The sequence below is a fragment of the Leucoraja erinacea genome, chromosome 20 (assembly GCF_028641065.1).
Source record: "Leucoraja erinacea ecotype New England chromosome 20, Leri_hhj_1, whole genome shotgun sequence".
Taxonomy (NCBI): domain Eukaryota; kingdom Metazoa; phylum Chordata; class Chondrichthyes; order Rajiformes; family Rajidae; genus Leucoraja; species Leucoraja erinaceus.
In genome coordinates this window covers 29131325-29155397 of record NC_073396.1, presented here as the reverse complement: position 1 = coordinate 29155397, position 24073 = coordinate 29131325, and the positions used below count along the sequence as shown (strand labels likewise).

At 44.4% G+C, this 24073-nt stretch overlaps 1 protein-coding gene across 1 annotated transcript in view; it reads left to right on the top strand.

The window, feature by feature from the left end:
- grin2aa (glutamate receptor, ionotropic, N-methyl D-aspartate 2A, a) overlaps positions 1-24073 on the top strand; it is a 267870-nt gene that overhangs the window by 155615 nt on the left and 88182 nt on the right. The window contains exon 6 of the mRNA XM_055651745.1: positions 21960-22162. Coding sequence (XP_055507720.1) covers positions 21960-22162 — 203 coding nt within the window. The remainder of the gene's footprint in view (positions 1-21959; positions 22163-24073) is intronic.

Genomic DNA, 24073 nt, shown 5'->3' with positions numbered 1-24073 from the left:
CAAAGGAACTGTATATAAGACCTCAGGACATTAAAATTGCTCCACAGCCAATGAAGTATTTACTGAGGTAGATTTTCATCTAATTTAGGAAATTCAGACATGCAACCGACTGGGCCTCAGTAATGACCCAGCAAGTAACGATGAGATAAGTGACCACATAACCTATCTTGTGGTCAACAGTGTCAACTTTAGACAAGGTAATTGGGAAAGATTCATTTTGTACATGAATGTGAGAGGACAGGAGCTCAGATCAACATCTCGTTAAAAAGACAGCACCGCTGACAGTGCAGCACTGATGCTGAAACGCTTCAGCCTAAATTATTCCCTCAAATCCCTGGAAGCGGCATTTGAATCTTGAAACTCCAAAGCGAGAATGCTGCCTTTGAGCCAAGCCAAGCATACTGCTGCTCCAAGCTGCTTGGAAGTGCATTGCATTTTAAACCATCTTTTTGCCTCAGTGCTCAGCTGTCATCATTTGCAAAGCCAGTCTTCATATTCTGATTCAAGCTGAATTTTAACATATGTGGGCAGATGATTTAGTTTAACTGTCTCATTTACCTCATCATCTGAGAAGAAGGATCAGTGATTATAATTACACTCGACAATGAGTTTATTTTATCACTTTTGTGCTCTCAAATAAATTGAACAAATACCATTAGCAGAACATAAATTTACGTGGCACTGGCTTAGCATTATTACAGGTACATTCTTGTTTGCTCTAACGCAGCAGAGAGAAAGAAATACCTACCATCTAATAAGTGATTATTGTGAGCATTAACGCCCATAAGCAAAACAAATCTAATGAATGTGATTTGCATGTGACTGAGCCACTGGTAGGTGGAATCCTTTAGCAATGCCCCTTATTAAACCACAACACTTAATAATTTGTATACTAGAATTTCATTTAAAATCGTCGTGTGAGGAACTGCTGACACGATTAAATGCATCCTGCAACTGCCTCGAGGGTGAAATCTTATTTTTATTCCAAATAAATTACGCGGGGAGATGGAACTGCACATTTCTGGTCAACATCGTTAATAGTTTTGGCACCAAATGCTTCCCGATTAAATGGAAATCACCAAAAAGTGATGTTGTGATATGTCTCCTGCAACACAGAAGGAAAACAAAATATTAGAATAAAAGGGCAAAGCAACAGTCATTACTTTGAGAGTTTTGAAAAAATTAACATTGGTCTAATCTCTAGAATTAAAAATCATGTATTACTAAAGATAAAATTGGATAACTCACTGTCAATTATCCTTTACTGCCTCTCAGATTTTAATGAGAAAGTCACTCCACAACCTGGACAACATAATAAACAGTAGAACATATCCAATTAGCAGCTACTTGGCTGGTTTTATTTGTGTGTTTAGGCTGTTCAGCTATTTTCAGAGTGTTATGTAATGGTATGAATCTATTGCCCATGTACCAGCCCATACTTCTGGACTTGTCCAGTGCCCCAGTGTAAACATTGGTTCCCCGTACTGGTGTCTACTGAAGACGATTCTCTGCCACAGAAGGCAGTGGAGGCCAATTCACTGGATGTATTCAAGAGAGAGTTAGATACAATTCTTAGGGCTGACGGAATCAAGGGATATGGGGAGAAAGCAGAAACGGGGTACTGATTTTCGATGATCATATTGAATGAGTCAAATTCTCCCTCAGCTGTATCCACTTCCCTGGCTTTGTCCTGCCACCCACGTCTCTTTTCTAGCGTTCAACCCCCTCCTGCAATCAGCCTGAAGAAACTTCAGACCCAAGACGTTGTCTGTCCATTCCTTCCATAGATGCTGCCTGACCAGTTGAGTTATTAAAACATCTACAGTCCCTTGTAGCTTCCTCTCCCTTTTGTAGCTATGATTTAGCCTTAATGAATGATGTGGTTGATCCTGAACCAGGTGAATGAATGAATGAATGGATGAATGAATGAATGAATGAATGATTGAATGAATGATTGAATGATGAATGAATGAATGGATGAATGAATGTATGAATGTATGAATGTATGAATGAATGCATGAATGATACTTTATTAATCCTTGACTGAGGTGCAGTGGGTGGATCATGATGTTGGTTTTCTGGCACTTGGGGAAATTGCTGCCAATTGTCAAAGAGGAAATTAGCAACTTGTCCATTGAGTTACTCTTGTGCATGAAACCCAACCAGTTACACCAGGAAATGCTGGTGTTTCACAGGAAAATTCCCAGCCATTATTCCCAATTAGCAGTTACTTGATTTTGGGCGTGTGTGTGAAAGGAGTCAAACTGGGATGATAGTTCAAGTGTGGAACTTGAATTGGAATTGGAGTGGAATTCTCTGTCACAGAAGGCAGCGGAGGCCAATTCACTGGATGTTTTCAAGAGTGAGTTAGGTGTAGCTCTAAGGATGATAACAGAATCAAGGGATATGGTGAAACAGGAACGGGGTACTCAGCCATGATCATATTCAATGGCGGTGCTGGGTTGAATGTCCGAATGGCTACTCCTGCGCTTATTTGCTATGTTTCTATGAATTCCTTTTGTCCCCGTTTTGCTCCAGTGACCTTGTCACTGAGTCTAACAGGCCAACTTAGGAATCTCTGAAGAATTTCCAGTGGCGGCTGGGCCTGGGATTCTTATCTGCTGAGCGTGCCTAGGAGCCTGGAGCAAGCAAATGATTGGGAGGCAAAAGAAATGTCCCGACAAAAAATATGTTTTTGTTCGTCTTTTATTATTTTAATTTTTATCTTAAAATGAACGCATTTAAAATGCCAAAGAGTAAAAGAAGATTCAACAAAATAATCTTCCCCAACTGATGGCCACAATTAAAATATTAGTAAGTCGTGAGGACTATTTTATAGATTTCTTCAACAGCTTTCAAGATAAAAGTTGTGAAGTATATCTAATTGGTTTCTTGGATTGCGGCCTTATGAGCGTGGGGAGCGGCGGTGACTCGCTGCTGCGACTCGACTCCTGGGGCTCGGAGGCTCCAGCAACGCAGCCGCAGCCGCAGGTCCGGTGGACCGCGACATCGGGAGCTCGCGGGTCTGGGAGGAGAGAGAGAGAGACCGTTTCCCGGAGCACCCGCAACGCGACTTCTCCAGCCGGTGTCACGGGGTTGGAACGACCCGGAGCGGGACGAACATCACCCGGCACGGCTTCATGGCCGTGGGACTCACCATCGCCCGTGGGGGTTCCAACCTTGGACTTTCAGACCGGGAGCGGGGCCGTAAATCGCCCCGCGCGGCCTAAAATGGCCGTGGGACTCATCATCGCCCGCCTGGGGCTTGGACATCGGGAGAGACACGGAGAACAGGGGAGAGAAAAGACTTGCCTTCCATCACAGTGGCTTCACTGTGATGGATGTTTGTGTGAATTTAATTATGTGTATGTCTGTAAGACAGTGTCTTTGTTTGTATGGCTGTGGAAACAACATTTCGTTTGAGTCTCACTGGGGCTCAAATGATAATAAATTTGTATTGTATTGTATTGTATTGTATTATTAGATTGCAGCTAACTTAATGCAGCATTCCAACATGAAAAGGTTCCCCACCCCTGTTTTAGTTTACCGAGGTACAGTGAAAAGCTTTTGATGTGTGCTTACCAGTCAGCGGAAAGACAATACATGATTACAATTATGTCATTCACAGTGTACAGATTCAGTATAAGGGAATAACCTTTAGTGCAAGATAAAGAGAGGAGTTTAAGATGATCATAATTAATGTAAGGAATGTTGATGTAGGAGTAGAGTTTTAAAAGAATAGAGCGATTCAGGTCAGTTTAGTTTATAGTCACATGTAGGGAGGTATAGTGAAAAGCCTTTGTTGCATGCTAACCAGTCACAACAGAAAGACAATATACATGATTGCAATACGTGATTAGTACACAAATAGGGTTGGGCGCCATCCTGGATGAAAGCCTAAACAATAAATTGGAATTATCTTCAGGTAAAATAATACACAAGTACAGAAAAACATTGGTTAGAGATGCTACACTACAATATTCATACCATTTCTATTTACAAATTGATTGATAGCATAAAATATTCAGGTGAGCTTTAACTTCCCTCAGCAAATTTTCAGTAAGGCAAATTAAAGTATAAAGAGCTCAATCCATCTCCTGGAAACATCACTTCCAAATCTAATAAAAGGAAATAAAAATGTATCTATATAACACGAGAAACGTTCCAATAGTTTTTAAAACAAATTTTCTGCGCAGTTCAAATACCACCCATGTTCACAACCTGGGGCCTAGAGGAGGCTGACCATAGTCGTCTTGTTTCCAGGTATCCCTTTCAACCAGCTTAAATTTATTTGTGAACATAGTGTGTACAGCTTAAACAAACTATGCTAAGTTGTTGTCAGCAACTCTGACAGTGGGTATCAACTGCACCAAAGGGATTAGAATAAACAACAGTTTTATTTCAAAAATGACACAATAGGAGCAGACTGATCTAGTCTGATAGGGATACAAGGGACTGCAGATATTAGCTTACAAAAGAAGACACAAAGCTGGAGTAACTCAGTGAGTCAGGCAGGGTCTGGAGAATGTGAATAGGTCACATTTTGGGTGGTGACCCTTCTTCAGACTGATTGTAGGGGGGGGGAGTGGAAGAAAGCTGGAGAGAGGAGGGGGGGTGGGGGGGGGGGGGGGGGACAGGACAAACTCTGGCAGGTAATAGGCTGCTCCAGGTGAGATAGAGATTCACGTGGACCACCTCTAACCTCATCTACTGCATGCTGTGTTCCCAATGTGGCCTCCTGTACACCATCGAGACAAAGCGTAGACTCAGCAACTGTTTCGTCGAACATTTGCTCTCAATCCACGAAGGCCAAAGGGATCTGCCGGTTGCCAACCATTTTAACTCCTCTACCCATTCCCATTTTGTTCTTTCTGGCCTGGGCCACCTCTTGCCGCAAGCAAACGGGAGGAAGAAGCCTTTGTATTCCGCTTGGGTAGTGTACAACCCAGCGGTATGAACATGCGATTTTCCAATTTTGGATAACCAGAAAACCATTCCCCTCTCCTTTCTTCCCCCTAGACAACCCACCCCCCTTCCCTGTGCCGAGACATGGATCTATTTCTCCCCTCCCCTTCCTTCTTCCAGCTTCACATTTCAGAACTCTTCACATCATTTGTCTTTTCCTCCCTGGCCTTTAGCTGATATCCTTTTATCAATCCCCCCACCCCGTCACCTGTACCAGACTATTACCTGCCAGGCTTTGTCCTGTTCCTCCTCTCTCCACAACATTTTACCCCTCCCCCCCACTAATCAGTTCCAAAGAAGGGTCCCGACCTGAAACATCACTGATCCATGTTCTCCAGAGATGCTGCCTGGCCTGCTGATTTACTCCAGCACTTTGTGTCTGGGTCTGGTTTGATTATTTGTCTCCACCTCTCCTCCATGCTTGTTCTATATATGTCTCGATTTATAGTCCAAACATCTAATTCTGTCAGTCTAGACGATGTTTAATAGATCGACCTCCTCAGCTCTCTAGAGTGGAGAATTCTAAAGATTCACAACTTTCTATGAGAAGAATAATACTGCTAATCTGTGGAAGTACTGCACAACCAGCAATATCTTTGACTGTTCCCCAGTCTTATATTCCCCATGCCATTGACTTCGCCAATGACCTCAGAATCTTGTTTCAAGAAGATCGGCTCTTTTGCTTCTGAAATAGTAAGATTAAACGAAAACGTACCAGTTTGAAGTTTGATCTGTATTTTATGAGGAGTTACGATGAGGGATTACGTGAAGAACCCGTTCAGCACGCATGCGCGGCATACTTCAAAGCAGCGGTGTGGAATCACAGATAGACACAGTTATTGAAGTAAACATAGTAAAGATAAGGAGACATCAGTTTATGAATTTGACCCATATTATTGAGGGTGGGAGCGGAGGGCATGTAATCCCTCATCGTAACTCCTCATAAAATACAGATCAAACTTCAAACTGGTAAGTTCTCGTTTAATCTTGCTATTTTACTTCGGAGTCACGTGGGTGATTCCGTGAAGATTTCACGGTGGGACCCCATGGCATGTTGTCCTGGGGCTGGTTTTAAATAGACAGGCAGGGCACTTCTAGCTGTGTTGATGGCTCTGTAGCTGAAGTCCTTCATCGTGGTGAAGGTTCGCCAGGAATTCCGGTACGTTGGTAACTGTAGCGGTTGAGTAGGTGGTCCCTGCATCCAAGCAGTACTTCTCCCATTTTTTGATGCTGGACAAGTACTGTTTTTTAGTGGATGTTCGGAGGGATGCTGACATGGTGTCGACGGTTTGTTATGATAATCCCAGTCCCAGAAGTGGTTTGTGCAGCATCTGCAATCCAGGAGTTTGATTTGTTCATGGCACGGGTGGCTTGTGCCCGACACTGGGTGTTAATAACTCTGGGTCACTGGGGAATACCATCGTAGTTCCAACAACCATGTCATGGAGTATTGGGAACCATGGCTGTGTAGGCCAGTCGGGTACTATCAAAATACCTGAAGCAGAGTCCATTTGTACTGTGCGTAGCCCCCGACTGATGAGGCAGAAGGGAGGAAATGAATAGAAGAAAAATTTCCCCAATCCAGCGCGAACGCATCTACCGCTGCTGCCTCAGGGTCTGGTTCCCAAGCGACATACATAGGTACCTGGTGATTTAGCCTAGATGCAAATAAATCGATATCTAGCGTGCCATATTGCTTGATAACTTTTGTGAAAAATATATATTTTTGGGGTTTTAACATCCATTCGATGTTGTCATTAAATTTACGTGATCTGGTGTCTGCCACTGTATTTAGCTTACCTGGCAGGTAAGTTACTGATAGCCAAATATGTCTTTGGACACACCATTGCCAAATTGTATTGACCAACTTGTCGCATGATACCGATTTTATGCCGCCCATATGGTTAATGTAGGCCACCACCGTAGTATTATCTATTTATAACCGTACATGCAAGTGATGCATATTTGTGCATATGCTTTTAAACCATAAAAAGTCACCCAAACATCTCTAGATAATTAATGCCCAGTGTAAGTGGTAACGATGATTCTGGGTTAGTCCATCTACTACTTGTGCTCGATATAGAGTTAGTTGCTCCCCAGTCTTGAGCACTGACATCTGTTTGGATAATTGACGTTGGGTTAGTGATGATAATAGGCTGAAACTATGTCAAAGGTTTTTTGCCCACCACTGTAGTGCTGATATTAATTCAGTGGGTAACTTCATGAAACGATCATAATGACCTGTATGTCGTTTTTGGTACAAAGGTCCGAATTATGTAGCTGGAAATGCTGCTACCATTATCCCAATTACTCTGTTACTTGTCGAGTAGTTGGTAGTTTGTTGACCATTAAATTGTTGTACGATTGTGCCAATTCAACTATGTGTCTCTTGGCAATGTTACAGTCACGTAGACTGAATTAATTGTGAAGCCCAAGCAGTCCATGATAGAGGATGGCTCCAACTTAGATTTATCTGGATGCAACACAACCCCAGGGTTTTGAATAACTGTTTGGTAGCTGAACAGCTAACATAGTCAAATTCATGGTCTTGCCTACCATTTAGGATATCATCAAGATATGCCATGACAATATGTTTTTGTCTTCTGAATATTGCCAGAGCTGGTTTTAGTGTCTGGGTGGCACTCTTGGGCTGATGTGAGCCCATTGGGTAACGCTTTAAACTGCTATAGCTGCCCCATCCAGGTAAATTTCAGGTATCTGCGATGATCCTTGTGAATGGTACTACAGGTGCACAACCTTTTATCCGGAGTTCCAGAAACCGAAAAGCTCCGAAAACCGGACATTTTTTCCAGGATGTCGTCTGCACACCAAAGCTCGCGTTTGGCGCCAAACGTGACCCGAAACGACCCACGGTCAACCCAGGTCTGTACTACTGTAGCGGCTGCCTCCTCCCCGGAGACCAGGGAGACACTTAAACATCAGTAAATCATTGCTTAAATGTTAGTCAGTTAGTTTGGAGGGCTTTTATGTGAATGGGGGGAAGGGGGAAACTTTAATTCTTAGTCCCCTACCTGGTCGGAGAGGCGGGGAGCGGGCAATGCCTTACCGGGTCGCCGTGTAGTAAGCTCCGGAGCGCTGTGGCCGCCGACTTCCAACATCGCGGAGCTGGGGCTGCGGGCGTCGGCCGCGGGCGGCGCCGGTTGTAGCTCCGGACCCCGGCAACTCTACCCCTGGCTGCGCGGCGCTCCAAATCCAGCGCGGGCCCGTGGCCGGACGCCCGCAGCCCCAGCTCCGCGATGTTGGAAGTCGGCGGCCACAGCGCTCCGGAGCTTACCGCACGGCGACCCGGTAAGGCATTGCCCGTTCCCCGCTGGTATCCCAGCGCTGTGGCTGCCGATTCCCAACATCGCGGAGCTGGGGCTGCGGGCGTCCGGTTGCGGGTGGCGCTGGATTTGGAGCGCTGCGCAGCCAGGGGTAGAGTGGATAGCAATGGACAGTGCACAAGGCACTGTGGGGGGAGTGCCTGACCCCCCTCTGTGAGCGGGGGGGGGCAGGTCTGTACAGGCGGCTGTCTTTCTTCCCGTGTGGGTGGAAAGACGTCCCGTCCGAGAAGTCGGAGCCACCGGCCGGAACGCCTCTTCCTTGGCTTTTACATCCAGCCCGCTGTTCAGGCGCTAGCGGGGCTGGGCTCGGTCGCGGTGTTGGGGTAGCGGTAAACGCTGGCTAAGAAACGCTCCTCTGTGGAGTCGAGCCTTGTGCAGGCTGCCCTCGTGCGATGGAAAGAATAAGTCGGAGCCTCCGTGGACTTCAAGCCAGGACAGGGGCTGTTCGCGGTTGCTTGATAGCCCCCTGGGTAAGCAAGGCTGCCCCTCCGTGGAAAAGTCCGTGGAGTCGAGCGGGGGACAGGTTTGTTGCAGAGACTTTCTTCTCTGCTGGACAGCAGAAGGCTCCCTATGAAGGAAACCAACGTCAGCTTACCTGACGGTCCGTTCTTTCACCTCCATAGCGGGAGAGCCCGACTCCCGCTGTGCCGCTGTTGCTCTGCTGGACGTAATGCCGCGCATGTGTTCTGAACGGGTTCTTCACGGAATCACTCACGTGACTCCGAAGTAAAATCCAGGGTTTAAAGGCCCAATTTACTCACTTTCCATGTTAACCAATCTCTGCCTTCCTGAAATAAATCTTAATGAAATGCAGAGATGCTAGATTGAGGAAACTGGCCCACACCTTGCTGTTGATGTTTTGTCTTCTGCCTCTCAAATCCCACATGCTTGAGTCTTTGAGTGCTCATGGAAGATGTTATGTTACTGGTTAGAATATTGTATGCTGTTCTGATTAATGTCCCACAGAAAGATATTTTTGGTACAGAAACGTAATGGCAGTATGATATCAGACACCAAAGAACAAGAATTGATTTCAAAAACTTGGAAGAGAGACCCGGGTTTGATCCTTACTATGGGTGCGTGCTGTCTGTATGGAGTTTGTACGTTCTCCCCGTGACCGTGTGGGTTTTTCCTGGGTGCTCCAGTTTCCTCCCACACTCCAAAGACATTTGTAGGTTAATTTGGCTTTGGTAAAGATTGTAATTTATCCCTAGTATGTAGGATAGTGCCAGTGTACGGGGTGGTCACAGGTCGGCGCAGACTCAGCGGGCCAAAGGGCGTGTTTCCGTGCTGTATCTCTAAACTAAACTAAACTATACTAAGCAACATGGACCATGAGATACCATTTGCAATGTCCTGATCAGGAATAAAGAGAGTATTTTAGACAATAGATAATAGACAATAGGTGCAGGATTAGGCCATTCGACCCCTCGAACCAGCACCGCCATTCAATGTGACCATGGCTGATCATCCACAGTCAGTACCCCGTTCCTGCCTTCTCCCCAAATCCCTTGACTCTGCTATCTTTAAGAGCTCGGTCTACCTCTCTCTTGTAAGGATCCAGAGAACCAGCCTCCACCGCCATCTGAGGCAGAGAATTCCACAGACACACAACTTTCTGTGTGAAAACGTTTTTCCTCATCTCCGTTCTAAATGGCTTATCCGTTATTCTTAAACTGTGGCCCCTGGTTCTGGACTTCCCCAACATCGGTAACACGTTTCCTGCCTCTAGCGTATCCAAACCCTTAACAATCTTAAATAATATGCCCTTTCATCCTTCTAAATTCCAAAGTATACAAGCCCAGCAGATGACAGTCCGGCCATCCCGGGAATTAACCTGGTGAACCCGCTGCACTCCCTTCAATAGCAAGAATGTCCTTCCTCAAATTGTAGACCAAATTTTAGATCAAGAATGTGAATGCCTCTTCAGGTGAAATACTTTGCAAATAAATAGATGGATGCTTGAAACAATCTGCCAAGGAGGAACTGACAAAATTAATGGTTGGTTGCCGCACGAGTTGGTAATTTTCCCCATCAGTGTGGGTGTTCAGTGACAGGCTGTGACTTGGGATGTGGATTGAGCTGGAACAGTGGGTGTCAGCACAACTCTCCACGTTTGCCATAACTGATGATGTTTAAATGTTGTACAAGTGAAAATGTTAACCTTGTAACTGTTGAACCGGATGGCGGGAGAGGGAAACCAAAGCAACTTGAACTTGGGAAGCAGATACATTGATTGATACTTTTCCCAAAGCACTAGTTCAATCTGTAGGTTGTCCATTACCTCTTCCATTCTTCCACCCAACAATTGGAGCATTTATTCCCAAAACAAGTGCTTGCTTTGTTTTAACATGTTATGTGTATTATCAATCTTTTGGGAGAGAATTGTTAAAGCATAAGTTCTTGTAAATGTACCTTCTGGTACCTTAAGATCCTATGGTAACTCTCAATGAAGAATTGGAGCATTACCCCTCTTGCTCTGGCCAATGTGTCTCCTTCATACAAGTTTTGTGTGATCAGATATTCTCACATGTTTAAGAAAGAACTGCAGATGCTGGAAAAATCGAAGGTAGACATAAATGCTGGAGAAACTCAGCGGGTGAGGCAGCATCTATGAAGTGAAGGAATAGGTGACGTTTCGGGTCGAGACCCTTCTTCACACTGATATTCTCTCATCTCTTACTTTGTGGAATTTTGTGCACAGTTTTGACAGCAGCAATGTTTCCTACAATGATGTGGCAAATGCACTTTTAAAACACCTAAATGCACGCTAGGACTCTATTCCTTGGAGTGCAGAAGGATGAGAGGTGATCTTATGGAGGTGTACAAAATCTTGGGAGGGATAGATTGGTTAGATGCACAGAGTCTCTTGCCCAGGGTAGGGGAAATGGGAACCAGAGGACATTGGTTTAAGGTGAGGTGGGGAAAGATTTAATAGCAACCTGAGAGGCAACTTTTTCACACAAAGGGTGGCGGGTGTATGGAACGAGCTGCCGGAGGAGGTAGTTGAGGCAGGTACAATCGCAAAATTTAAGAAACATTTGTAAAAGTACATGGATAGGACCGGTTTAGAGGGATATGGGTAAAACGCAGGCAGGTGGGACTAGTGTAGATGGGGCATGTTGGTCGGTGTGGGCAAGTTGGGTTGAGGAGCCTGTTTCCGCACTGTATGATTCTAGGACACTAAGTGGCTCAAAAGCACCTTGGCATGTTCTGAGTTCATGAAACATGCTACATGGCCCTAGAGGAGAGTACATAATTTAAATAAGGAACTGTGACCACATAAGTTTCTTCCTACTACCCAAAGACGTGCAGGTTTGTAGGTTAATTGGCTTCTAAAAATTGCTTCTAGTGTGTAGGAATCATGTAGAGGTATTGTGAATGGGTGATCAATGATCATGATGGGCTAAAGAGCCTGTTTCCATGCTGTATCCTAAACTAAACTAAGCTAAACAGAGTACAATTTCAATAAAGGTATGGTTGCCAAGTAAAATTGGGAACTTACAGTAAGTTTCACAAATTCCCCAATTTTCCTTATGGTCCTTCCGACACCTGCCATAGTGGCTCATGGAAAACATAGAAACATAGAAACATAGAAATTAGGTGCAGGAGTAGGCCATTCGGCCCTTCGAGCCTGCAACGCCATTCCATATGATCATGGCTGATCATCCAACTCAGTATCCCGTACCTGCCTTTTCTCCATACCCTCTGATCCCCTTGGCCATAAGGGCCACATCTAACTCCCTCTTAAATATAGCCAATGAACTGGCCTCAACTACCCACTGTGGCAGAGAGTTCCAGAGATTCACCACTCTCTGTGTGAAAAAAGTTCTCCTCATCTCGGTTTTAAAGGATTTACCCCCGTATCCTTAAGCTGTGACCCCTTGTCCTGGACTTCCCTAACATCGGGAACAATCTTCCTGCATCTAGCCTGTCCAACCCCTTAAGAATTTTGTAAGTTTCTATAAGATCCCCTCTCAATCTCCTAAATTCTAGAGAGTATAAACCAAGTCTATCCAGTCTTTCTTCATAAGACAGTCCTGACTTCCCAGGAATCAGTCTGGTGAACCTTCTCTGCACTCCCTCTATGGCAATAATGTCCTTCCTCAGATTTGGAGACCAAAACTGTACGTAATAGTCCAGGTGTGGTCTCACCAAGACCCTATACAACTGCAGTAGAACCTCCCTGCTCCTATACTCAAATCCTCTTGCTATGAAAGCCAACATGCCATTCGCTTTCTTTACTGCCTGCTGCACCTGCATGCCTACCTTCAATGACTGGTGTACCATGACACCCAGGTCTCGCTGCATCTCCCCCTTTCCCAATCGGCCACCGTTTAGATAATAATCTGCTTTCCCGTTTTTGCCACCAAAATGGATAACAGCCTCACATTTATCCACATTAAACTGCATCTGCCAAACATTTGCCCCCTCACCCAGCCTATCCAAGTTACCTTGCAGTCTCCTAGCATCCTCCTCACACCTAACACTGCCCCCCAGCTTAGTGTCATCCGCAAACTTGGAGATATTGCCTTCAATTCCCTCATCCAGATCATTAATGTTGGGCACTAATACGGGAGCAGATGTTCGATCCGCAAATGTTCCGTCAATACTTAAAAATCTGTCTCAGGTCCTCCATTGCGCAGCTGGACTTTATCCACACCCATCCTGCCTCTGATCCTTCCCTTCCCCAACCGAGACCTCAGTCTTGGCCCCTTCCCTCCATCCTGATCATGTGCTCTTCCTTTGCCTCTGACTTTGTCCCTTCCAATGCCCTCATTTGTGCCTTAGTTCCTCATGCTGTTATCTTCGCCCCACCCCACTAAATAATCCAGCTCTTGCATTACAACACCCCACCCAGTTGCAGGTCTTACCATGCCCACCCCTCTGTAGCCAACCTTTGTCCTGCCCCCCTGACTATGTTAACCCAACCCTCCTTTACTTTCAAGGTCATAATTGCCTGCTGCATGATGCCCCCATACTGCATCCATCTTGGGTTTCTCCCTCATGACCATGACTGCTCTGTTTATCCTCTTTAAATGCAGAGGGTCCAATCTGTAATGCAACACCTTGGGACTGATTCATTATACAACTTAGCACCAGCAGGCTTGTGACAAATCTCCAGCAGCCTCCTGTGCACTGCTCCGTTAATTTGTCTTTCCATGGTGCATAAGGATTTCTAGGCCATGTTCTTTCTTGCATTGCATTTATCACAATGGCCGTGGACTATTCTGCACTGACAGATGAAAAGTAGGCCACTTCCTTTTCCTTTTTTATCACTGACACTACACCCCTTGATGAGCAGAACATTTAAGTTTCTGCTGCTAAGATTGCCTGACTGCAGGAATGTTTGTTGTCTAAGGCCCCTGTCCCACTTAGGAAACCTGAACGGAACCCTCTGGAGACTTTGCGCCCCACCCAATGTTTCCGTGCGGTTCCCGGAGGTTGCAGGTGGTTGCCGGAGGTTGCAGGTAGTGGAAGCAAGTAGGGAGACTGACAAAAACCTTCGGGAACCACACGGAAACCTTGGGTGGGGCGCAAAGTCTCCAGAGGTTTCCGTTCAGGTTTCCTAAGTGGGACAGGGGCATTAGTCTTCACCATATTTCATGCGCTCATTTCTCGTCCATTATATAATTGGGTCAACAGCAATACACCATTGGGCCGAGAATATTTAATTCTCCACAAAAAAAAGACTACTTTGTATCTGCATTCGGGCAGAGGAACTAAGAATTAGAGGGTAGAGGTTTAAAGTGAGAGGGGAAGGATTTAATAAGAATTTGAGGGGCAACCTTTCCACAAAGGGGATGGTGGGTATATGGTATGAGTTGCCAGAGGTTGTAGGTAGACACAAAAAGCTGGAGTAACTCAGCAGGATAGACAGTATCTCCGGAGAGAAGGAATGGATGACGTTTCGGGTCGAGATGCTTCTTCAGACTCTTCACCTCTTCGAGTCTGAAGAAGGGTCTCGACCCGAAATTCACCCATTCCTTCTCTCCAGAGATGCTGCCTGTCCCACCTTTAGTCTAGCTTTTTGTGTTTATCTTTGGTTTAAACCAGCATCTGCAGTTCCTTCCTACATAGAGGAGGTAGGTAGGTCCTATAACAACATTTTAAAGACTTTTGGACAGGTGCATGGATTGGAAAGGTTGGGAGGGATTACAGAGGCAAATGAGACGTGCTAAGATTGGGGAATCTTGGTCATCATGGATGAGTTGGGCCAAAGGGCTTGTTTCCATGCTGAATAACTATGACTCCATCTGCATTTAGTTGTACATTCGTGCTGATGGTGAGGTTTATCTTAAGCTTGTTGCGTATATTATTGATTATATATCACTATGTGAAACATTTGGAGGATCGGTGATGATCTGTGAAAATGTTCTGATATGCTATGGATTTGATCTGCCCTTTATCTGTTGAGATATGGCCAAGCGGGCTTCATCGTATTCAGGTAACCCTGTCTGTACAGCTCTTTGTAACTGCACTCCGTGACTGTACAGGACACATTGGGCATGAGATTGGTCCTTGGTGGAAGTGAAGAATGGGTGGTGAAAGAGTAGAGTACGAAGAGTAGCCCCTCCATCTACGTTGATGGAGCCCCTCCATCTGCTCCTCCGTTTATGACCATGTTCTCAGTCTCCCAAGTATTCTGCTCTTGCAGGCAGTTTAAGCTTGTGCTGACCTGGGCAATTATGCACATCCAACATGGACAATAAGCTCTCCCTGACTCTTGCCATCACCAGCCGAGAGATAGACCTTTATGGCCACATGAGTCTTGTCTTGAGGTAAAATAAGTACTTGAAAAAAAATTATAACTTGTCAAATAGAAATATACAAAGATGAAGCCAACTTTGAAGGTCTGATGGCCATGTAAATTGAGAGATGTCTTCTTGCAATGGGCAACGCCACATTTCAACAGCTGAGCTAGGTCATAGTAATGGGGGAAAACACAAGCACTGGTGAATATTAGTGCTACATCTATTGGCAGAGATGCATTCAACACATTACACCTTTCCCAACGTACACTGATGTTACAAAAACATATCTGAATTGGAGGTAGGAATTGGCAGAGTTTAACTATTCCAGCCAGATTACCTGTGAGGAGAAATCATTTTGTGGATATTAACTTTATCGGTGAATGATGTACTCCGATTCATACCCAGAAACAAATGAGCACTGCCACTCCTATACGGTGAGCAAGGGAAAATTATTATTAGGATGAGGTGTACATTACTTATGCTCCAAGTAACATTATAATAACATAAAAGATGGCCAATATTTGAATAATGGAGAATATCCCTATTCTTTAATGAATGCATGGGATTGTAAATTGCTCGTTCTAAGCTTCGTCCCCAGTCTAGTTTGAGTCAAATATCACTGAATCAAGCATTTGCACAACTAATCATTATTTTGACAAAACACAATTACAGTTCCAACTACTGTACATAACCACCACGGGTTCGATCCTCGTATCTGCCTGATCAAGCCCTCTAGGCCTCGTTCAAACAGAGACACTCCAGAAGATCACACAGTCCTAAGTGCTCTCCCAGAAGATCGATGCAGGAACTCGTGGCAGCGGACTTTTATAGGCCCCCGGATCTCGAGGGGCCGAACCACATGGGGGTGGTCTCTTTACAATCCAATTACAGATATCGATTAACCCCATACATAACCCAATGAGACATTTCCCTAACCCAATAATGCAGTGGCTAATACATTGTATTCAAACAGTGTTTCTCCGGGGAAGCAAACATCACAACATTTACCCTGATATGCAAGAAAACCAGAAAAGGTTCACTACCTCATCCAATCAACATTCAGTAATGTAAAGTTTTGCAACATTATTTACAATAATTTACAAAGTGTATGTCTGGTTTGCAGTCATCCAATCCATTCTGTGCATTTTGCACCTAATTGTCAGGGTCTGCAGATGTTCCCATTCTCTTCCTGCAGCTCAGATCTAGGCTCTAGACGAACTGGCACCATTCTGCAGCTTGTCCCATTTCTACAGAGAGCACTTTCAAATTGATCAAATGGCCTAGCAGCCCTGAAGCCTTTACTCAATTTTAGAGTCCTAGCCTCCCCAATTTGACCAGATTAACAGGATGGGATGATTTATGTTTAGTTTGTGACGAGGTACAGTTAAAGCTTTTGTTGTGTGCTAACCAGTCAGTGGAAAAACAATACGATAACAATTGAGCCATCCACAGTGTACAAATACATGATAAAGGGAATAACATGAATAACATGAAAAAGCCAATATAATCCGGTCAAAGGTAGCCCGAGGGCCTCCAATGGGGTAGATAGTAGTGCAGTAGCTCATGATGGCATGTGTAGGAAGGAACTGCAAATGCTGGTTTAAATTGAAGACAGACACATAATGCTGGAGTAACTCAGAGGAGCAGGCAGCATCTCTAGAGAGAAGGAATGGGTGGCGTTTTGGGTTGAGACCCTTCTTCAGACTGATGGCATGTACTACATTTATCCCATATTGTCCCTGCTGATGCATTTCAGATGGCAATTGTGAGTTAAATGTATTATTTATGGATCTGGATCATTAAAGCCAGGCAGGGTAGATTCAGCAGATTGCATTCCTTAGTGGACGTCAGTTAACCAGAGGGCTTTGCAGCAATCCAAAAATGCTGATACAAAAGTCTTTTTTAATTCCAAGTAGATTTAATTACTTGAATTTTAGTTTGGTTTAGTTTAGTACATTATAATTATTGCCACATGTACTGTGGGTACAGTGAAAAGCTTTTTTGTTGCGTGCTATCCAGTCGGCGAAAGGACTGTACACGATTACAATCAAGCCATCCCCAGGGTACAGATGCAGGATAAAGGGTATAACGTTATCGCAAGATAAAGTCCAGTAAAGTCTGATGGGAGGTCAGGCCCGGTCTTTAGTTGGTGAGCGGACGGTTCAGTTGCCTGACAACAGCCGGGAAGAAATTTCAATTCCCGCGCTACTTTGGTGGGATTTGAACATGATCCCGGATCAATAATCCAGAGCTCGAGATCATCGGCCGAATAATGTAAACATTCATTCCAGGCATTGACTCGAGAGATTATCACAGCAAAAACTGAACACAAGACAATGTGATAAATATGCAGACAGGATGATGATCAGAAAGAATACTGTCATAGTCAACAGATGGTACACTCTTTTCTGATCTTGTTTTGATTAAATTGTTGATCCAGGGCAAGGTCTGCTGCAAACTTGAGCAAACTAGTTATTTTCATTTTCAATGTGTACTGGTCTTGAACCGAGTACAATATTTATTCAATATATGAAACTGGATCCATTCGTATGTGTTAAAAATGACACAGAGTCAGCGCTGGAAGTAACATTGTCAACATTGGAAGTAAAGCAGTGACACTGAAGCAGCTAACAGCAATCTTGGATCTACAGTCATTTTATCTGGTTATTTATCCCTGGTGTGTACCTGTGTATTTGTGTACATCACAGTCATAGGAAAGTTCAGCACCAAACTGGCCCACCATGACTATGCACACTGTGATGCCTAACTATGCTTGTCAAATTTGGCCACATCAGGCCCATCGGCCTCTACCCTGTTCCAATCCAAGTACCTGTCCAAATGCCTTTTAAACATTGTAATAGTATATACCTCCACAACCTCATCTGGCAGCTCATTCATCATATTTGCCACCCTCTGTGTGAAAAACCTACTCCATAGATATCCTTTAAATTTTCCCCCTCTTACATTAAACGCATGCTCCCTGTCCCTTAGTTACAGACCACGCAACCCAGGGGAAAATATCTGATTATTGTATTTTGCAACTCTCTGTAAGATTCCCCACCATGCTCCTACATTGCAGAGAACATAAACCCAAACTATACAATCTCTCCTTATAATTACATAGACCCAGGCTATCCATTCTCTTCTTATAGTTATATAGGTCCAAACTATACAATGTCTCCATGTAACTACATAATCCAAACTATCCAACCTATCTGTATAGCTACATGAACCCAGTTTATCCAATCTCTCTGTATAACTACATAAGCCCCATCCATCCAATATCTCTGTATAACCACAGGCCTCCTTTCCAGGCAACATTCTCATGAATCTCTTCTGAACTCTCTCTTTGCTACCACATCCATCCTGTAGTGTGGCAACCAGAACAGTACTTGCTATTCTAAATGTGATCTAACCAATGTTTTGTACCGCCCAAATCTACTTGTTGCCTCGGCCTATGAAGTCAAGCATGCCAAATGTCTTCTTCACCTGTCCATTTTTAGAGAAGAATTGATTTGCACCCCAAGGTCTCTCTACAATAAACGCTCCTAAGGAACCTGTGATTTACTTCATACGTCCGACCAGAATTTGCCCACCCAACGTGCATTACCTTACATTTAGACATACAGTGTCGAAACAGGCCCTTTGGCTCACTGAGTCCGCTCTGACCAGCGTACACACCATACACTAGCACTATCATACACACTAGGAACAGTTTACAATTTACAGAAGCCAATTAACCAATAAACCTGTACATCTTTGGAATGTGGGAGAAAACCTGAGCGTCCACAGGGAGAATGTACAAATTCCATACAGACAGCACCCAAAGTCAGGATCGAGCCCGGGTCTCTGGCACAATAAGGCAGCGATTCTACCGCTGCACCACTGTGCCACCCCTGGATTTGTCTGGATTGAATTCCATTTGCCACCACTGTGCCCAACATTCCAACTGACCAGTGTCCCACTGTATCCTTAAGCAACCTTCTTTGTCGTCTATAATTCCACCAGTTTTGGGGGCTGTTTAGCCCATCCCTCTGAAATACCACAACCATTCCAACTCGCATCACACCCACAGCCCTCCCCGCCCCCCCCCCCCCCCCCCCCCCCCCCCCCCCTATACACACCTGAGACCACCTCCCCCAGATACATTCATTCCTAAATCTAGGCCCTTTTGTAATAATTGCAATAGACAGCTAACTGACAGTAGCCTTGTCGCCACCAAAACGTGGCGACACTTATGTATTGCCGAGGTGAGGTCTGCTGTGTGATATTACTGTGCCTAGATAAGATCATAAGTGATAGGAGTAGAATTACTGTGCCCCGGGAGTAGAATCCCAGGAAACCGCTCCACTTCTTTCACATGTGGCACCCCAGGATTTTGGGATGTACAAAATCTTTGCGCGCCATCTGTGTAACGCGCAAATGAGGCCCAAGTGGGACAGGCCCTTATCTCAGCGGGTCAGGCAGCCCCTCTGGAGAAAAGGAAAAGGTGACGTTTTGGGTCCAGACCCTTCTTCAGACTGAGAGTCAGGGGAAAGAGAAACGAGAGGTTACATAGACGGTGATATAGAGAGATGTAGAACAAATGAATTAAAGATATGCAAAAATGTAACGATGATCATGGAAACACTCCATTGTTGGCTATGGGCCAGGTGCTAACGAGTTATATAGACAATGAAACTCACCAGGACGACAGTGAAACTAGTACAACAGCAACGGTGGGGGAGGGATGGGGAGAGAGGGAATGCAAGGGTTACTTGGACAAATCAATAATCGTACCGCTGGGTTTTAAGCTGCTCAAGAGAAATATGAGGTGGTGTTTCTCCAATTTACGTTTGGCCTCACTCTGACAATGTCAAAGCTGGGTCTTCAAGTGCAAAAGCTAAAATGTTAAAAAGGCCTCATCTGTATTCACTCAGATAGATATCCAGCTGATCTAAATGAAACTGGAAAGGTCCGGAAATCATAATCTGTATTAATTTTCAACTGCAGATAAAGCATGTGAAAATATCAAATATCACCATATATGGAATACTGCATACTGCAGACCAAAAGTCTTACAATGAAAATAGAGAATTATTTTTGCACATAAGTGCTTGGACATTCCCCTCGCATTTATTTCTCAGCGCTGAATAAGGTAAGGAGAGGGAGTTTTATGGTATTCTCAATCAAGAGGGTCTGTCCTCAAAATATTCTTCACACCCTTTGACATTGGGGAACCTGTGGGTGTTGCTTTGCCAGCGGTAGAGTTGCTGCCTTACAGCAAATGCAGTGCTGAAGATCCGGATTCGATCCCGACTACGGGCACTGTCTGTACGGAGTTTGTGCGTTCTCCCCGTGACCTGCGTGGGTTTTTTCCGAGATCTTCGGTTTCCTCCCACACTCCAAAGACATACAGGCATGTCGGTTAAGTGGCTTGGTAAATGTAAAAATTGTTCCTAGTGGGTATAGGATAGTGTTAATATGCGGGTATCGCTGGTTGGCGCGGACCCGGTGGGCTGAAAGGGCGTGCTGCTTCTCTAAACTAAACTAAACTAAACTAAAGCTGTAACTGATTTTAATACCTTTTAAAATCTTTGACTACTAAACTAAAGGTAGATATATATTTTTAATTAAAAATGCAAAAAAGTTAACTGAAAACCAAAATAAACCAGCATTAAACTCAAACAAAGTAACTAAAAACGTTAACTTGCTCCTGTGCATCCTGGGTTCATTGCCCATAAAAACAGTAGGGGTCTAAACAAAGACAGAATCTGAAAGCTAATAATAATCCATGGAAATGCTGAGGAATCTCAGCAAGACTGGGCTCCACTTCTTTCACATGCATTCTTTCACATTTCACAAGGTATGCACCTTAGCCTGGGACTCACTTCAGCTTCGATGCGTGATTCCAGATTGTCCTTATCAGAAATATTGGTATGTTTGCTATGTTGATGTGATTTGACAAAAGATTTACATGATTCCATGTTAACAAACAGGCTCTATTGCCTTGTTCCTCCATAGCTCAGTAGACTCCTTCAACGATACAACTCTCATGATCACTCCACTGCTTCCATCTGACCCTTTCTTCTCGTCTCATCATTGTCATAAATCATATGGTCATGAGTGATAGCAGTAGAATTAGGCCATTCGGCCCATCAAGTCTACTCCACCATGCAATCATGGCTGATCTATCTCTCACTCCTTATCCCATTCTCCTGCCTTCTCCTCATAACAACTGACACCTTACTAATCAATTGTTGTCTATACCTTTAGCAACTTGAGCTCCTCGCCTCGCCTATATATTTCTTTCTCCTCTCAGAAGCTTCTTAAAATATGTTTGGTTTGCTCAAGCTTTGATTAGGTGCTCCGGTTTCCTCCCACACTCCAAAAACGTACAGGTTTGTACGCTAATTGGCTTTGTTAAATAGTAAATTGTCCCTAGTGTGTAGGATAGTGTGCATGTATGGGGCGATCGATGGTCGTCGTAGACTCGGTGGGCCGAAGGGCCTGTTTCTCTAAAGGTTCAAGTCTGCATGGAGACACAGGAAAATGCAGATGCTGGAATCTTTATCTTCTCCAGCAGTTTTTCTCTTTGCTGTTGATTGCATGCACTGAAAATGTTTTTGGGGGGAGGGGGGTTGGGGGAGGGAAGTCGGTCTCAGTCTACACCACGAAAAAAGGGGGAGGAGTTGTACAGTTTGATAGCCACAGGGAAGAAGGATCTCCTGTGGGGTTCTGTCCTGCATCTTGGTGGAACCAGTCTGGTGCTGAAGGTACTCCTCAGGTTGACCAGTGTGTCCTGGAGGGGGTGAGCTGTATTGTTCAGGACAAAATGCAAGTTTCTATTGGCAAAACTATTGCTTGGAAAAACATGAGTCAACACATGAATAACTTTGATATCTTCCTCTTACAGGTTGGGAAATGGGAGAACCGTAGACTGACTCTCAAACATCCCGTGTGGCCGAGATTTAATTCTTATGCAGACGAAGAAGCGGATGACAGCCACCTTAGTATTGTAACACTAGAGGAAAGCCCCTTTGTGATTGTGGAGGATGTGGACAAGCTTACTGGAACTTGTGCAAGAAGTAATGTCCCATGTAGGAAAAATATGGCTATGTGAGTAAAATCATTGTTCATTTTCATTTGCAACATGAGAGCTAATTGTTTTTAATGCAGTTGGTTCCACCGAAACGTCACTCTTGGCATTTGTAGGATCAATTCCCAATATTTTTTAGTGCTTTAACTCAATAAAATGGGAAGCGGGTAGTTTAACGATTTGTAGGTAGCTACCTGGTCAACCATTTTGACCGAGCCATATGCCTCATTGCCAATAGCCTTATTCTTCTTTCTGTTCATCATTATTCTTCTTTCTGTACATCAGAGCGGCTAGCCTTCTATGCAGCCACTCTGTAGTCGCTAAGCTTCGGATATTCTTCTCAATGATTAGCTTGGCAAAGCATCAGTAATCAAGAACTTTTCATGCAGCTCCATTGGGAACTTCACGGATCACATTTTGGGTTGTGCCAATCAGTTTGAAAAATCTTGGCCAATTCCTGATTTTTAGCGAGGGGTCCAAATAGTGCTTGAAATGGCTGATTGTTTATTTGTTCCTGCATTGTAAACTATCAATGGCATAAGACGACATTGTTTTGCAGTATTCATTCACGTTTGTGTTAGTGCTGTGCAGAAGCCTGTTTCCCACTCAGATTTATTTCCACTGTCAGTAGGCCATTCTATTCCTCATTAATTCCTATTTATCTCCCTCCCCTATTTATGTATGCGTTTGATGTGATTTCCTCAAACAGCAGCAAATGCCACCTTGTACTCCACGGATTCACAACTGCTCCTTATTCTCTGTTCTGTGACCTTGTCTAAGCAGTGCCATGTTTCCTGGAGAATCTATGGGTCAATTTGTCAGTGAAGCCTATTTTCCATCAATGGATTGAAAAAGTGTGTTGAAGTGGGGTGAATATAAATAGAGTTGTAGAATGATACAGTGTGGAAACAGGCCCTTCTGCCCAACTTGCTCACACCGGCCAACATGTCCCAGCTACAGGTACACTAGTCCCATCTGGCTACGTTTGGCCCATATCCCTCTAAACCTGTCCTATCCATGTACCTGTCTAAGTGTTTTTTTGTGAAACATTGCGATAGTACCTGCCTCAACTACCCCCTCTGGCAACTCACTCCACACACCCACCACCCTTTGTGTGAAAAAGCTATCCCCATGGTTCCTATTAAATCCTATCCCCCTAACATTAAACTTTTGTCCTCTAGAGGCTATTAATGTTAGAGGGTGATGATAAAATTGAACTCATTCGTTTTATTTAGTTTAGTTTATTTATTGTCACGTGTATAGTTAAATCATGCTGTACATGAGGACAATAGATCCTCTTCTGAAACAACACACATATTACTTCACCACCTGGCAACTTACAAATCTCTCAAAACTCTGATCTTGGCCCAATGAGATGTGCAATTTCTTATATTCCCAGTTTAAGGTGGTGGCACTGGAGTAGGGGTCGGCCTGGCCCAGTGTGATGGCCTCTGCTCCTTCCACCACCACTCTGCTGCACTCATTTACCTGGCCGTTGTAGGGCTTCCCGTACGCAGCCCTTTGCCTTCACCATGATCTGCTACGACCACAAATGTGCCGTACGACGGCTCCAACAGCAGCCGCTCCACTTTCAGTGCACGGAGGTGTGGGACGTCGCCTCAGGGAGCATTGAACAAAGAAAAGTAAGAATGGGCTATTCTAGCCTTTGAACCTATGCTTGCCATTCAATACAATCATGGCTAATCCTCTATCTGGATGTCATATTCCCACTCCCGACCCCAGCTCTTGGTGCCTTTTGTGCTGAGAAGTGCATCTGGATGAATCTAGATAAGCTGGTGATGGAAAAGGGAATGGCAGACTCTGGTGATGGTATAAATGAAGGAATCTTGGGAAAAGGTGCTTGCATTGAACAGGATGGGTTGAATGGCCTGTTTCGGCACTACATTTTCCATGTCATTCAGTTTTCAGTG